Source organism: Haliaeetus leucocephalus, unplaced genomic scaffold (assembly GCF_000737465.1).
Source record: "Haliaeetus leucocephalus isolate CR32 unplaced genomic scaffold, Haliaeetus_leucocephalus-4.0 Scaffold840, whole genome shotgun sequence".
In the NCBI taxonomy this organism is placed as follows: domain Eukaryota; kingdom Metazoa; phylum Chordata; class Aves; order Accipitriformes; family Accipitridae; genus Haliaeetus; species Haliaeetus leucocephalus.
Window position 1 is genome coordinate 1,326,286 of NW_010973276.1, and position 17,561 is coordinate 1,343,846.

The 17,561-nt window shown below is 39.0% G+C and overlaps 1 protein-coding gene across 1 annotated transcript in view; it reads right to left on the reverse strand.

The window, feature by feature from the left end:
• Positions 1 to 2,489: 2,489 nt before the first annotated feature.
• The window catches only part of ADRBK2 (adrenergic, beta, receptor kinase 2), a 71,854-nt gene continuing 56,782 nt past the window's right edge, over positions 2,490 to 17,561 (reverse strand). The window contains exons 10-21 of the mRNA XM_010582049.1: positions 17,338 to 17,416; positions 15,954 to 16,084; positions 15,051 to 15,145; positions 13,715 to 13,822; positions 10,851 to 10,917; positions 10,525 to 10,625; positions 9,314 to 9,380; positions 8,766 to 8,861; positions 5,969 to 6,131; positions 5,180 to 5,316; positions 4,125 to 4,238; positions 2,490 to 3,554 (exon numbers count right to left, since the gene is read on the reverse strand). Coding sequence (XP_010580351.1) covers positions 3,393 to 3,554; positions 4,125 to 4,238; positions 5,180 to 5,316; positions 5,969 to 6,131; positions 8,766 to 8,861; positions 9,314 to 9,380; positions 10,525 to 10,625; positions 10,851 to 10,917; positions 13,715 to 13,822; positions 15,051 to 15,145; positions 15,954 to 16,084; positions 17,338 to 17,416 — 1,320 coding nt within the window. The 3' untranslated portion in view covers positions 2,490 to 3,392. The remainder of the gene's footprint in view (positions 3,555 to 4,124; positions 4,239 to 5,179; positions 5,317 to 5,968; positions 6,132 to 8,765; positions 8,862 to 9,313; positions 9,381 to 10,524; positions 10,626 to 10,850; positions 10,918 to 13,714; positions 13,823 to 15,050; positions 15,146 to 15,953; positions 16,085 to 17,337; positions 17,417 to 17,561) is intronic.

The window sequence follows — 17,561 nt, forward strand, 5'->3', positions numbered from 1 at the left end:
CCCTTCCTCAGAGTAGAGGGAAAGGCAAAGGGAAAGGAAAAGCAGAACAGAGCTGCAGCCCTCCTAAAAGTCAGTGACACCGCCCCCCCCAAGCCCAGCTCCTGCAGAAATTACCATTTCTACCATCACATCACTCACGCACTTGCTTTCCAGGATCTAGTCTTACTGCATTTGTCAGCTTGTACGTCAGAGACAAAGAATAATTAGAAAATAATCCCTGCAGCACTGAAGGCATGTGGATGTGTCAGGGGAGTGTTTAATATGGCTCTATCTGGCATGTAATTCTCTATTTTGAAATATAAGAAACAATTCCCATACATGCTCAAATCTTCAGTATGGCTGATTTTTTTTTTTTTTAACGGACTTACAGATGATTTGTTTAAAAGCCTGTGTTTAATCATTCACTCAGCTCTGTTGATGCCCGAAGCTCTAATTTCTTTTATCTTTACTTCCCTGTGCATTAAAAAAAAAAAAAAACAACAGAAAATACCCCAGTCCTACAAATGTGGTCAAAATGCGTAAAAGGCAACACCGTGCCTTATGTTCTCTGCGTTCAACAAGATTTTCTACACATACAGCTAAAGACCCTCATGTAAAATAACACCACCAAGAATCTTTGTCCAAGAAGAAAACTTCAGAGAATCTGGTACCTAAACCAGGAACAATCAGTTCAGAGCAGTATCTGATATTTTGCTTTGAAGGGCAGAATTCCAGCTTTCCCTCCATACCAGCAGATCCAGTCCCTTCCACACAGAACTCCACTTGTTACTGGGATTCCAACTTCCTCCATGCATATGCAGGTTTTTCGCTACGGTAACCTCTCCTTCTGTCCTAACAGCACAGTCATATGTGAGTCGCAAATATTAAGCTTTTATAAATTGTCGATAAATCAGTTGACTAAGAAAAACAAATCTTTTACTATTCTGCTCCCATCTGACATTGGCAAGCGGTGCTGACCGACGGCACAGCTCAGCTGCTGTGTCCCCGGATGAGGCAATTAAGGACCATGCTAACAAGCATGGTTCTAGGCCTATCCCAATTCTGTTACACTTCAAAATATGCATCAATACATAGCCTTCACTTCATATAAAATCTATCGTTCTGAGGCACAATTTCCCAACTGCAGATCTGTCCCTCCCTTTCTCATAGACACCAGCATCCAGAATCTATGGTATGTTGCATCAGAAACTGCAAACTCTGCCAACAAGGATGTAGTAGCGTAAAAAGCAACCATGGAAAACAACTAAAAGAGAAAAATGGAACTGGTCACGAACTAAGAAAGTACGAACAAGTGACATGAGAACGAAGAGCGGTTTTTATCACAATCTGAGGTTTTTTTCCAAATCAAGAAGAAAAATAAAAGCATTGCATGGTATTGTAGGAAAAGCTTAACAACATCCAGTGCACAGTCAGCACCAGGAAGATGAGACATTTTCTATTCCAAACCTTGGTAAATACCACACTACTCTTTAGAGAGGATGCTGAGATGCTAAACATCACCTACCAGTAAGAATGACAAAGAAGCTGGTACTCTTTATACAGAATAATTTGAAAAATAAATGGGGAAAAAAATCATTAAAAGATATCACCTAACTCACAGGGGGTATTTTCCAAAATGCACTTTTTCTTTAATGCTGCACCAGATGACGTGCAGTTGTGAAAGCACGTGCTATGCAGAGTTAAGCCACCCCCACTTCTAGAAGCAAATACATCCAATTTTATTACAAGTGTGTCCAGGACAAACAAACACTTTCAAAATAATTCTCCTGGTTTTGCCCATTTGTACTTTTCTACAAGGAAACAGGTCTAGAACTCTGTGGTTATCTGTTAGCAACACAAGCTAGACAAACTGTGCGCACCAGGTGGACAGAATAAGCTGTTGGTGCAACCTCTGCTCCCATTTACGGAGATGCAATTCCCATCGTCTTTAGGAACCATGAGAGTTGTACCACCGTACTTAGGCAGAAAATGTTTTTTAAGGTGTTTACTGAATCAGAAAAAAGCTTAAATTAAGCCCTGACCTATCTCTTGCAAAACATCACAATAACCAGGGAAAGGCTGACTTCACATGCTTAAAGTTGTCTAACAATTAAGAGATTGTATCTTTACTTTAGCAAGAGTTTCCACATGACATGACTGATGTCTCAAGTAGAATTAATATGTCTGGCATTTGATCAGCTTGTTTTGTCAGTTCCATCCTCAGTATTCTCAGACTGTTTTCAATGTGGACAGTTTGAACTCTCTAGAAAAGAAAATTAAAAATCCTTTTGCAAGCCAAGCCATGTGATGTGTGCACGAACCTCCTGAGCTGAGCTACAGTGAAAGTCTGGGATATCTATGCTATGAGAACACACTTGCTTCGTGTTTTTGTGTACAACAGAGAAGGATCCACAAGTCCCATAACTGAAGAGTGATCCAGAATACGTACCGAGATACCCAGACATTTTAACCCAGTACATGCACTAGAATGCATTGGATTTAATAATTCCTTTTTAATTTTTAAAAAGTGCAGTTGACCTGAAATGGAAAAGAACTGTCTTTATGTTCACTGTAAACTTGTCAAAAGGAATCTGCTCTTTAAAAACTGTGCTGAAATCGTCAATTTATACAACAGAGCACTAGATGAAGCTACCATAAATTCCTCTTCACCAATTATTACTCTATTGCGTCAGTTATAGTACTGCATATACGTAGAAGAAGCAAAACGGTGGTAGCTACTATTAGTGAGTACAACAAACCAAGTGAATAATTTGAGTTCAATGTTTCCATGAAGTAGCAATAACATTTAAACCACAGGACAGTAAGAATTCAGTACTTTGAAGTGCATAAGAGTCACACTGTTGATCATCAGCAGTATGGAGAAAGGTTATTATAAAGTCAGCAGTAATGGTCGGAAAGAACATGGCAACACGACAGATTACAGGTTATCCAACATGGCAAGTCTGCAGCTCCTTCCACAGCTGAGGGGTTTGTCGGTATCACACACACAAGTGTAATCCTAGCCAGCAGTAACCATTTCAGTCTCCAGGCCTGGTATGCACCAAACAAGGGTATTGCAGAGAAAACAGTATCTTCCTTCCATCAGTAGTTCTAGGGTAACGGACCACGTTTTAGACACCACCAGGGTGCGGGAATGCATGGGAGCAATATGCAGCCTCTACGCTTGGTCATTTCCACCACTGCCAGGAGCATGAATTCACTTGCCATTGTTCCAGTCTTCACAACCTCCAGAGACAGAGTTCTGACATTATCCCACGCTGTAAACATCTAATTCTTCCTCTTCTAAGCACATCCTGCGTCCAGGATTGCACAAAGTAATTCATAAGGATTCTGTGAAACTCAGCCTGTTCACGAAGTAGCTTGCCCTAAGTGAACTTTGTTCTCTGTTTCTCCTACAGACCATTGCTATTCCTGTGGCTGAGCGGTGGTTTTGAAAGCTCTACAACTGTTGAGCGAGATTTATTGAGAAACTTTGGAGCCCGACGCAGCAACCTCTGTGCCTCAGTAAAAGCTTCTGTCAGCTCTTTTTTCCACTGAACAAATTCTGGGTCACTCTGAAAGAGATACAGAAGTAGTTTGGCACTTCATAGTAAACTGCCAATAGCGTCTTCTCTCTTAGATAGCACTTTAAGCAACTCATTTTAATTTTCCGAAGGAATGAGTAACTTTGGATATTGAAAATGCGCAGCCCTTTGCTTCTCCATCACCTCGCTGAAGCCAGGCAAGGCAGCAGCAACTACAGCTGGTCAAAACATTTTGAGGACTTGTGTACTTCCTCCCTCGCAAACACATTAGCTACCATCAAATAACTGCAGTGAGACACGAGCCAACAAGGCCTTTGAAGCCCATGTAGGTTGAGAAGTTTTGAAATTTTTAGCTATTTATTAAACTGAACACATTTTGGCCCAAATACCATTGAAATCCATGACAGAAACTGGCACAGCTGCAGATTTCCTGCTTTCAAAATTCAAGCGTGATAAAAGCTCCCTGGTTTTGCTTAGGTTCAGCTTTGCTTCTTAAAGTACCCTTAGTTAATACGTAACGGAGGACCTAAAAAACTTTTCAATTGTTTTATCATATGCAAACCAATCTGATTAACAGTTATTGAAAAACAAGCACCTCACCTCACACTGTAGGACAAACTGTTTTCCTCCTTTAATTCTCAGTAAGATGCATTTCTTATCTTTAATCTGTGTTTCTTCAACAGATACTATTTGTTCCATTGTCAGTAGGTTTTGCTGTAGCATTTGCAAAAAAGCAGAGACATGATTCGAAAAAAACCTGTTGCCCAACAAATAAAGCCACTATCTAATTTTTCTGGACTACCCACATAAATTAAGTTATGAACATTAACAGTCATTACACAAACATTTCTTTATTTCTGAAGACTGGGTCATGAACTAAAGACAGATTATAAGGTAAGAGATTTAGCAAGGGGCTTGGTTGCTTCAACAGAGACAACAAAATATAAGCTGAGAAAGCCAGTAATGACAGCATGAAATAAGAATCTACAAATAGGTGTGTCTACAAACAAAATATTCACTATTTTCCCTCAAGAGAATTGCATATAATTTTATGTATTTTCCAAGTATTACTGCTATTAAAAGGACAATCTTACTGTTTCAAAGAGCTGAAAGGGAATATTTAAGCACTATATACTTACAAAGAAGCAAACGTACACAACAGTTTGCAGAAAACCTTTCCCTATAGACTGTAAGAGGACAACAATGTTTTGAAATTCCAAAACCTTACTTAACTAAATATACAAATGATCTGCCTAGCACATCATCACAGCTGGACTAAACTAAAGTTACTATAGCATTTTCTTTGAAATAAAATGCTATAGCATTTATGACCTTACCAGTTTATGTTTTTTTGTATAAATAGTCCAGAGGTCCTAAATGAAAAACAGCACCATGAACTACCAAATTCCTTTAAAAACATAACAAAACAAAGTAAACAGGTTTCTCAAGTCAACTTTATGTTTCCTCAGTGCAGTATAGCTACCCATTAACTAAATTGATACTTAAGATAAGTTACTCAAATCCACTGGTCATTTACTTGGACAAAACTCTACTTTCATGGGAGGTATGCCTGAGTATGAGTTCTCAGATTTGCCTCAACATCCACCTGCCCTCCATGCCCTTAGAAGCTGCTGCTCTCTAGTAACCTCACTTACCCGTGACTCTCCTTCTCCTCGCCATTCAAGTCGGTTTGGGAAGAGATAAAAGTAACGACGTTGCCACTGAGTCAAAAACGGGTTCCCCAATTTCAGCATGTATCCGTGCATAATACAATCCTTCCCAAGTGCATAATCTGGAACAAGAGGAGACATTAGCATGTGAAACAAGGTACTGCCTAAAAGCATTCTGCAAATGTGCTATGTTGAGAAAGGACACAGTCCCAAACACGATGTGACTCAATGTGCCTTCACCAGACTTGCAACAGTGCTTCTATGTGCACAGGCACACACACAGCCAATTCTGCCTTAATTACATGAGCTGATGTGGCTGCAGTGGAGTAACCAAGAACAGAATTTGGTTCTTAAAAATGTGTCTTATTATACTGTTAAAAGAACTGTATATTGCCATCCAAAGTTCAGAGTTTGTGATGCAACATCCTCATGCAAACAAGTGAAGTTTGCTGTAAAGGACCTTCTGTTTTCTTTTTTGGCTCCTTTGTCATAAAATTAAATCCCACATACTCTTTTCTGAGCATAGACCACAAATGGTGAAAGGCTGTACATGATAATCTTTAAAAGAGAGTACAAAAGATTTTCCAAAACATTATGTCATCATACAGCATTTCAAAACATTAAGAAAAGTCTTAAGAAACATGATACTGACTAAACGAATTCTAACAATTACTGGTGAATGACAGTAATGTGAGAGTCTGTTGTGTGAAACTTCAAACACATGAATTACTATCTAGCAGCGAAAGATGGAGAGAAGTGTATTTGACAGATTACCTTCCTCGTGGCCAAGCTGCTTATTTTTAGCCCTTTTTCTGGCCTCAATTTTATCTGTGTCTGCATTTACTGCATCATAAACAGTTTCTGCTACTTCTTGCTGCCAACGCTCCGATATTACCAGAGGGAAGTTCTTATATAATTCCTGGTCACTATCAAGCAACTTGCAAGAGAAAAACAACATAAAAACCCAACATTTTAATAACTTTTACTATTCTTATCTCCAATAGTTAAGTTACCCATATAACAGTATTATTTTAAAAGATGTATTGAACTCTAACCTTACCAGAACAAACAGGTGCAAACAAGAGAAGACACAGATACTAATTTAAGCAAAGATATTCATTTATATACAGAGAACAGGCCACCTGTTCGAAAACTTGTTTGGTTTGATAGCTCTAAAAACCTTAATCAACATTGTCCCATAATGTGCTCTTGACTTTATATTTAAATAATTACTTAAATGTAAGCAGCGGTATTCTTAACTTCGTTGCATAATCAGTGTTAACAAAATGTCTAAATGCGTTAAGAAATTTCTCAGCACAAAACTTCCATGAATAAATGAAAAGATATCTTTTACACAACGATGCCTTCCATGCGTCCACGCTTAATTTTACATTCTTAATAATTAACCTTCAAAATTCAGCAATACATGCTGCAGACCTTTGTTTGCTTGTTATATAGATTCTTTTCTCCCCTAATCCTTAACTACAGGAAACTAAAATTACTGAATCTTCAGGAAGGACTGTTTGTTGCTGGACACAGCCGTATTCTGGGTTTAGCCACAAGGCACTTTGATGCAGTACAAAAAGCGATCAATGTTTTCCCTGTGACTTTATTAAAGGTTTTCATTTGGGGATGAGTTTAAAACTCTCTATGGCCACTCCTCCGCTGCTTCAGTTTCTGTCAATCAGTAGAGAAACTAGACCTTTCTTTCAGAGAGCAAGACCAAGAGGCATCCTTTGCCGCGTTAAGGCAGCAGTAAGCCCACTAGATTGCACTATATGACAGAGGGCAGGGCTGGGTCCACTCCTCACTGCAGCAGAGTGCCAGGGGAAGGCAGATCCCGACCCAAGGGCATGCAGGCACGCTGCTGCTCAGAGCAAACCCAGTGACTCCAGCCGCTGCTGCCGCAAGCAGCAGTTGCAGGAGCAGGACGTGAAAGCCTTACTCAATTCTCCTTCTGCAGCCAGGCCAGACATTCCCAGGAGAGACAGTCTCCTCCTTTTCAGAGATCCGTAGCCGTATCACAGCATGAAAATACACATTGGATCTGAAGGCAGAAGACTTCTCTGCAATTCTGTGTAAGTGGCTTACAGGAACTCCTTACGGCATCCAAGTAAGAGGGGAAAGCCATGGCCATCCACTGTTGGCTTTCCAGTTTGTAACCTCAAAGAACACGTGTTCTTCTCGGTGTCACAGGACACTCTGCAGTGTAAATATAATCCTCAGGGGCAACAGATGAGAGCAAGACACTCAAAACTGGTGTCCTCAGGGGCAGAGACAGCTCCTGACACCTTAATGGAAGCTCTGACTGCAGCTGACTCAGAGGCACGACTTATTCACTCCCTTCTAAGAGACTGTGACATCCCAGTAAAAGTGCAGAGCAAAAAAGCTGTACATGATATCCCTCACTGACTCATGACTAAGAATAAATTTATCTTATAGGCAGCCTGAACAAAGATTACATGGAAGTGATCTGGCTATACGATTTACAGGCCTTTCTGAGAATATCTGATACCCTCAATAAATAAAAAGACCACTTGGTTTTTCTTTGCAAAATGTTCCTCCGAATTATGGTATTCTAGAATTTCAGGAAACTGGAATCCTGTTAGACTAACACTGATGCTGAAGATGTGGCGTTTTCTGGGATAAAGAACATCTTGGGTTCTCTGCATTTCTCTTCAAACACGTAAAATCTTTTCTGTGCCAACTTCTGTAATTACAGCAGGTGACACTGACACAAAAGTTCCTTTTTAGGCACAGTGAGTACTTAGCATGTTTTTTTGCTTATAAAGCTTAGAGCAATTAGTTTCTCTCCTGACTCACTTCTGTAATAACAAGAATAAAGTTTCCTCTACTGAAGAAGGGTATGATAAAAATAACGAACGGGACAAGACCCAAGACAAGCACTGATTCCCCTACTGTCTCAAAGTACGAGGGAAGCTTCAGAAGAGGGGAGGAATACGCAGGGTACATCACACCACCTCCATGCAAGTCAGAAATGGGCCAGCAGCTTTAACTTCTCATTTTTTCCTTTCTGTTGTTTTCATTAGGTTTTGGATAATATCAGAACCTGAAAGTTTCTTTTATCACTTTTCTAACTTACAAAGTTGCTACCATTAATATACAGTTTGTCATTTTTAAGAGTTTTCCACTGCACTCTCTGATCATGAGGTAACATTATTAAAATAAGGTTTAGTTCAATTTATCCAAGCTACCAGAAACAAATTACAATTTTCAAAACTACAAACCATTAAGTATTCTTGAAAATCTGAGGATTTCCCAGAGGTTGTCTGACCATTTGAAATATTTGCTTTATCATATAAAACTTTTGATAGGAAGGTAGATTTCAGTCAATCTAAAAAAAATAAAACATAAGGACTTGGCAAGCAACAACAAACCAGCCAACCAGCCCAAGCCACCTCTTTCATAGCAGCCTGGATTAAGTTTCCAAACTTGAAAGCAATTCCTTGCACATTCAGTAGTCCCAGAAGCAAAGGAATGGCACGCACACATGAAAAGTTAAGCACAGAAGTCACAGTGCATTTTCTACCTATCATTTAAAGTTGTATACCTTAATGCCTTTAGTGTCCTCTTCATCAAATGACCCAATATCAAAAGCATCTGCTGCATTTACTTCTCCCCGGGGAGGAATCAATGGTGGAGGATACTAGAAATTGAAAGCAGCACAATTAAAGACAAATTAATGGACGGTACTTAAATCCGTCCTGTAGCTATATAGAGCCTTTTTATTTTTTGCCCAAATTACACATGACTCTGCAAAAGTACATCCCTTGAAATTAAACTTCAGTGCAAAGTTGTTCTCCACTCCTTTAATACATGCTCCTCCAAAAATTTGGGGGAAAAACCCTACAGTTTAGAGCAGAAGAAACCACGCAGTCATTTGACCCTGAAAAAGCAATTAATTCAGTACTACTAATCAGGAAGACTTGTAGTAATGAATATACAGCAGTTTCCATCAACAATCCTCCACATATTTGTGCAAGTGAGTACATGTGCTGGGGGCTGGAACCCTGAAGTTTTCTGTCCATTACCTGGGTAGGCTTATTTTCCTTCTACTACTTTACCAAGTAAGCTAAGGTTACTATCTTAATCCTTTACCTTTTGTAAATAGACTTGCTGCCAATCAATGCCTTTGAAGAAAGGATGTTCTTTTACTTCTTGTGCACTGTAAAAATAAAAGTAACTGAAGTCAACAAAATGAAGGGGCTTTTCAAACGTCTTTGAGAAAAATAAAGCCTTCAAAGGTCACATTTCTATCACTTGAAAACATTGGCAAAATGCTCTTTTTTTCAGAAAACAAAACGAAAAAAATAAGTCTTCCTAAGTACACACCAGAAGAGAAGACTTTCATGTGGAAACGCTGGAAATAGTGCTGCAGGTCTGGCAAGCAATCACTCTTGTTTTGCTATGGTATTCCATCATTTCAAACAACAAACAATACTCGTCTGTTGTCAGATCCCATACACTAATTCTAATATTTTATGGCAAAATAAGCAAGTATTCTTGATAGGCCCAAGGCTGAAAAGCAGTCTCAGGTCATTACCGTAGAGGGCTGCATGGCAAAAGCCCCTCTGAGTATCTCACTGGAATTACAGCCAGCCCCAGTCTCAGGTGTGACTATCAATTAACTGTTATCGCACATTGCCAATGGTTTCTCAACAGTTATTAACTCCTCTCATAGTTTTATCTCCTAGTCTCACACTGGCTTTTTAAATAGGTAATAACAACAATTTCAGTTAACAGCTATAAGCAAGGTAAGCTTGGCAGGAGCAAGGAGTGGTTTGTATTCAATGAACAAAAACATGCCCTTTTCCTTAGAATCATGAAATGAAAGAGGTACATCTGGAAATAGAGGTAACCCAAAATGAAGCACATATTCACAGCTTTCTGTGCTTGGTAGTTTTGGGATTGGGATTTTTTGTGTGCAATACGCTCATATCATTATAGATACAGTATATGCAATAAATTTTAGCTATCAGTATGTCTGAGTCAAGTAATATGACTTCATGCCAAAACAGATCAAGCAAAAACATAAAAACAACACAGGGATGAAAAGTATGAACACCACCCAATGTAAGCATGACTGCAGAGAACTCAGGGGAAGTCTTTAATGACTGAAATTGTCCAAAAATTTGTCCAAACCAAAGGAAGCTGAAATGTAATTCCACTCAAGAGCACTTTTTAATGTTCTCTTTCCAAAATTATAATCACCACAACAGGAAGCAGATTTTTACTTGAAATTAATTCATTCATTTACAGAGAAGTGGAAATTTTTAAAGGCTGTGGTCCAAGGAGAAGACTACACCTACCTTCTTCCTTGGCATCCAAGTCTCTTGCTAACATCGCGTTGTAGGAGCCCTTCCAAAAGGGACTTCAGTTCAGGAGAAAATGAATCTGGTAGCTCCACATTCTATGAAAAAAAGAAGTACAAAAAGAGACATTTAATTATAGAAGTAGTGTGATCTGCTCTCCCCATATAGGAGAGTAGCTTTTCTTTGATAGTGTTTGTAAAGAACTCTTGCATGTGTAAATACAGCTTTCTCGGAAAGTAGGCTATGTAAGTTCCAGTTCTTAGAGGAAATGGGAGTTTACTAAACAAGAGGAATGTAACCACAACTGTCACCAGGATCCTTACCACGGTGAGCGTCATCCGGTCGATCTCATGCTTATCTTTGGTTTTGTGCTGTCTGAAAGGACTGTGACTGTAGAAATAAGAAAATGCACTAATAAATATAAAGCCATAACATATCAGGTTATTTCAGCTGTGGCAACCCCAGGAAAGAGTGTAGCATCCTGTTAGTCCCATTCTTCCACTTCATCAATCCTGTCCTGCAGAACAATAGAACAAGTAGTAAAACATTTAGCATTTACAACGAAAAATGAGACTTTACACACTAGCATGCTGTAGCTACTAGCTACCTCAAAAATATCAATGTTTGATCTCTTACAACTTCGGGGTTTTTTTTCTTACTACGAAGAGCCCCACCACTTTGCAAGAAAGTTTATCCTTTCTGTTTTCAGTACAATTGCACGTGGCAGACATCAAAATCAAATTCAGAGAAAAGCAAACATTCAACATTTATTTAAAGACTACACACAGACATCCCTGAGGATTACCAAACTCAGGGAAATCTGATCTAGTTACTCCATATAAAAGTACAGAGAAGGTTAGTTTATTCTTAAATGCAGTGATCCCTCCTTAAAGACGGTGTTTCAAATGCCTTACCGATTACATCTATGTCTCCCAAAAAACAGAACAGTTCCATCTAAAAAGAACACCCTGAACAGCTATCACAACACAGGTATTTAAAAACATTAAGCTATATACAGACACTGAGTATGACCTACAGAACTTACCATTCATCTATATGGGAAGAATGAAGCAAGACCTTAAAGTAAGTAGATGAAACAGAAGGTAATCACAGATACCACAGCATTAGTGACTGGGAAGATATTTGATGATATCTGGTAAATTATCAGCTTTATCCCTTTCCAGCTTTAAAATTCTGTTTTGAGTTTGAATTTTTCCTTTTAGCTATAGAAGACCTTAGAATATTACTAATTTACCATACAGTACTTAACAGCATGAAAGAAAGCAGGAACATTTTAGTATGAGATTTTTTTAAAATTAGATTTAGGATATATTCCCTGTTTCTTAGTTTTCTTCAAAACCTTGAAGGAATGCTATTTTTCAAAATGAAAATGTTATCAATACACTAATTAGCTATTTATTAGATATTATTAATGTAAAGCATTTTGTCTTGCCACATGGCAGCATGTACTAGCTTGTTTCAACTGGGGACCTGCTTCTCAAGACTTATTTCCCTTTTATCCTCAAAAACGTTTCTGATGAACGGATCTGATGGACAGACTAGGACTTCCATTTTTCTGTTTTTAACCATGACAGGTAAGAAGGGAAGAGTAAATTGCTAACATACAGCCTCACATACTTTGACAACGAGGCTCTGAGTAGATCAGGGAAGCAAATGGTTCACTGGGGACTTATGGGCAGATTTTATGCCAGACTAAATTTACTAAACACCAAGAAATGGCACCATGTGCCCAACCCTTGTTTTGGGATGTGAGTTGTTTAATTGGCATCAGAACATATGAGGAAGGATAGTTCACAATGAATAATGCTTTGGCTTCTGGCCAACCACCAATAGCACCCCCCACATCTCCATCAGGAAGAATCACAGCCCACAAAGACTGAGATCTCCCTGCCTTGCAAGTCCAAGTTTCTGTGGTAAATGACTGGATTTGCCCCCAGATGCTAGTTCTTTCATCACACAACTTCAATCCTCTGAAGGAGGAACCATGCCAGAGTCAGTCAGATGCCCTAATCCTCTGTGCCCAAGTGACTCAGAAAGAAAAGGTCTCAAAAGAAAAGACGAGGAGTCCACAGTGGTCCTGTGTGTGAAAGACACTCTCCTCTCTCCTCCCAGCAAACCCAAACCGCTGCATGTCTTGCTACCTACAGAATTCTTCAATGAGTGATTACAGAGACAGAGTACTGCTCCCAGCTGCACGATGCTGTCTGTGCTTAGAAACACTTTTTTTTGGCAATTTAAACTGTTTCTTTCTTTATTTGCACACTTACATTCAGCCTATTTTGTGAACAATTAATATTAAATTGATACAGCTCTATAGTTCAATTCAGAAGCCACATGCTTACCTTCGTTTGTACAGTGTCTGGGATAGAGGTAAGAGCTTATAATTAATTATGTGTGAGGACACAGGATGATCTAACTAATGATCAATCTTTACAGAGAAGCACTCTGAAAAGCTTTAAAGATTTTTTTCTGGTTTGCCATTAACACTGAGGATGCTATTTTTCAACAAATACTTGCCAATCAGTGTTTTTTGACTGTTCAGATAAATCCTGCAGTCTTAGTAACTTCTACATAGCCACATAAGTTTACTGAGAAGGTGATAGTTGACAAAGCTGTGATTTTCATATACTTTTGCACACCAACACGGTAACAGGCCAGATTCAGCAAATGGAAGCATCCACACATTGTAACTTACCCAAACACTACAGACGGGAAGACTGAGTATCATGTAAAAAGGGAACAGTGCAGCAAAGAACTTCACCACAACAGCAGGTTTTAAGCATAAAATGAAGCCCATAATTTAACAGGGCTGCTAGTGTATTTAAGCAATGAATAACATCATACTATTTAAAACACTAACAATTGCCAAGAGATGAATAAATTGCCTATCAGTAGAAATCAAAAGAGTAGATAGAGCTTCTGCCTTCCACACTGCCTGCCTCACACCTGTAGCTACTAAAGGAAGCAGGGCTTGTGTTTTGTTTGTTTTGGAAACAAAAAAGCGCCTGGTTTAGTCTTATGCGCAGACATGGTCTAAGTTGCAGAGATGGCAGTAAGATATCATTTTAGATAATATGTAATACATTACATATTAGTATTTCAAGGGACAGACAATGACGATGCTCAGGCTAAAAAAAAAGCACAGGGGACATGAAACTTCACTCACCCTCTTAGAAGCTTGAAAAGCATGCAGCCTAATGAGAACCAGTCTGCACTGCTATCGTACGCTGTTCCCTTCTGGAGCACCTCAGGAGCCATGTATCCGTGGGTACCTCTGAGAAGCAGAAAGGGACAAAATCTTGATTACAACCAAAACTATCATTGAAAAAAATAAGTAATAATTAAAAATCAGTGTTTTCTCAATAAGATAGTCTAATTTAAACAGAATTAATTTTAAACATGATTTTATTTTGCTTTTTCTTTGGCTATAAATACCTATGCATGTTTTGTTTGTGTATATCTACTGAGGAAATACTTAAAACATAAACAACAGAACAACAGAAATGATTAGGGAAACTGAAGCAGCTACAGTGAGATTTAGCAGCAGCAGTACAGGGGTCAGTAGGTAGCCTTATAAGAGAGGTGGAAAGGTTGTGTATTCTGTCCACTCAGTTTACAGGAAAGACAGATATCAGGACACAGTCAGGGCTGCTGATATTTCAGGCCAGATCACTCCAGCCCTGTGCCCTGCAAGCCCAAGACCTGCTCTTACCCACAACCCCACCAACAGGGCGAGCAGAGCTGGCTTCTGCTCTCTCGATGGGTATCATGTGTCTCCTTGTGCCTAACACCCATATGCTAGATTTAACAACAGGACACCTCCTCCAGAAGTCATCGCTGGTCACCACTACAAAGCAGTCACCATGTATTGGGTTTACCCTTGATGTAATTGGAACGTATGAACTTTTTCAAGAAGCTACTGAATTGCAAATCTTTTAAGATATGACAGGATGAAGCTTTCCTTTTTGCATAAATTCTGAGACTAAATCAGGGCAAATGAGAACCTAAGAACAAAACATGCCAGCTAAGATGTGGAAACCACACACAACCCAAGAAATTCAGATCCCAGTTACGACCTGATGCCAAGAGGCAGAAAGGAACATAATTTGCCTCCAGTTCTACAAAGATCCAGAAGGAGAAAGACACAAGAAATCCTGGTTTTTAGTCAGTTTTGGAATATTTAATTATCCATTTAGGACAATTAAAACAATCTGGTACTTTAACTCAGTCAGGTTCTTGTCTTCTCTAACAGTGAATCACCTCGAAATAATGTGTCATCTTCCAGCCATGCCTACACATCAGCTGCTACAACTGTGCAGGAAAACAGAAATAGGAGACTGAAAAACCTTATTAGAGTATCCAGTTTAGCTGTGCTATAAAGCAAGCCTGTGCCCCACAAGTGTTATTTTTTTCCTTTAGGCAAAGTTAAATTATAAAGGCACATAAAGGACTTATTTGGCAATAATTGTATGTGCAGCAAAGCTCCCATACATAATACTTACACACTAGCATGTGGCTTCTTTTTGGAAAAATCACAAGCCAGCCCAAGGTCTGATATCCTCACATGCCCATGTTCATCCAACAAGATATTTGCAGGCTAGAAATCCATGGACAGAGAAAGGTTACTGCTTGGTATTTTTCAGCTGACAGAACTACAAAGTCTCAGAACACAGTAACTCATCCTCAAACATCAACACCCTCTGACAAAACAGACACTTTCTAGACAAAATCTACATTCTAATGGAACACTACCATCAACTCCACAGATTATGAAATACTGAAGAATAACAGAAGAAAAAAAACAGGCAAGGTTTGAAACAGAAAGCACATGGAAGAATAAACCCGCTTTGGCCTCAAGTCCACATTGCTTCTGGTTCTTTCACAGAAGGCTGTGTGTAGCTCTTACATCCTTTATTTGCAACCTACACTCTGAGCTCTCTGTGCAGACTTTTTTCCTGCTTTTGCTGTCACTTGGCTCATGGACACCCATCTCGGAGCAGTCCTCAACTGCCCAATTGTGAGTGAAACATCCCCGAGCAACCGTCTTCCTATTAGTCTCCCATCACACAACTCCTCTTTCAGGGCTCTCAGAAATATAGAACACTCACAGAAATATAGCACACTCTCTAATTTAATAGCATCACTGAGATGAGTAACACTGCACAGGATTTATTCTGACCCCAAGAAGCATGTCCCAGGCCAGTTAAACTGGATTAGAACTATCACAGGTTAGAACTATTTTGAAAAATTATTTAAAAAATCAGCCAAAGATAAACAAATAATCTGTATTCTTCCCAAGAAAAGGTTTCAGGTAAGATAATTCATTTAACTTATCAGTACGTCTGGATTATTTGCTGCTATCTAACAACCACCTGTGTGAATGTGGTCACTGTGTTAACAATTACCTTTAGGTCTCTGTACACAACAAAGCGATTGTGCATGTGTTCTAAACCCAGGATGATTTCAGTAGCATAAAACCTCATTTCTTTTTCAGAAAACACTCCATGCTGGGAGAGGTGGTAGTGCAAATCTCCTCCTAAAGTTAGAAGAATTGAGATGCAATTAAAAGAACAGTAAAATCTTGTCTCACAGGCAGACAGCATGACGTCATGGGGGAACAGCATAGCATTTGTAGGTTCTTACAACCTGTGCAGCACACAGAGACCCAGACCTACACTCTGCAAGTACATATGGGAACAAAATACCCGAGAAAGTTAATAAAGAAATTTGATCCATCTGAAACTCCATTTTAAAAATACGTTTACTTCATATACATTTGCATGTAGCAACTAATCCAGCAACTGAGTCTTAATGTAAAGCATATTTCCACAGCAAGTAAAATGCAGTCACATACACAGGTTTCTGGAGAACTGAATAAATTAGCACATAGAACAGCCCAGGTTGGGAGGGACCTTGAAAGGTCATTTGGGCCAAAATATTCAAATATTCATGCTGGGGACATTTTCACACTTTCCTAAACAAAGAACAGACACGATACAAAGTCACTCTGCGAGCTAATCCACACCATCAATACATCAAACTGTGAATACTCCTAGAAAGCTGTTTCTGATCAAGCTACAGATTTAAAATAATCAACTAGTTACTTGAGTTTGACCCACAGCTTAGATTTTAATGAGAATCTTCACTTTTAAAACAGCAAAGCCAGTCTCTATTACTCACATGACATGAGCTCTATTTCTCAATTACATTTCTGGCTTTCCAACACAGTATATGCAGATGTGTCCAACATCTTTAGGTGCCTACTGCAGGACCACAGTCAGAGTTCGAGTCTAAGTCCTGCAAGTGCTCAGCATCCTCAGCAAATTAAGGGCACTGCAGTACCTTCTCTCTCTTAACTTTGCCAACTTCTCTCTCTCTGTGTTCTCACAAGAGTTATGCTAAGGCTTCTAGGTATAATTTCTTTCCTTTGAGGAATGCTTCCCCCATCAATTTTCTTTGCAGAGCTCTTTATAGTAGCCCTTTTATTTTTATTCTGAAAGCTGTGTCCCTGATACAGCTCCTCATACATTTCTCTACATGACCATCATTTCCTTAAGCTTCCAGCCTAGTATCTTTGATATCTTTATTTAAATGCATTAATGTTATAAGGTAACAGAGATTTTCCAGTCTGTTCTATACATTCCCTGGTTTAGATCAGTGTACCCCTCCTTCTCGCAGGCCGATGCTTCACACTGCAGATTATTTTTCCCTCATTCTCTTTATGATCTCAGCAAGTTCTCCTGCCAATATTTCTGTAATATTATCATCATCTGCATGAGCCTTGCTTACCATTCATCAGGTCCAGAATGAAACAGAGTTTGTCAGGGGTGTGGAAGGCATAGGTCATACACACTATAAAAGGACAGTCCTAGAAAGAAAGGAGCAAAGAGTTCATCTCAGGCAATAAACAAAGTACTAGAGAAGCTAAAAATACATGTGATATTTTTCCTATGATATTGGCCAATATTTGTAATAATTTTCTAAAGCAATTTGTGTACTAATCTACATATTCT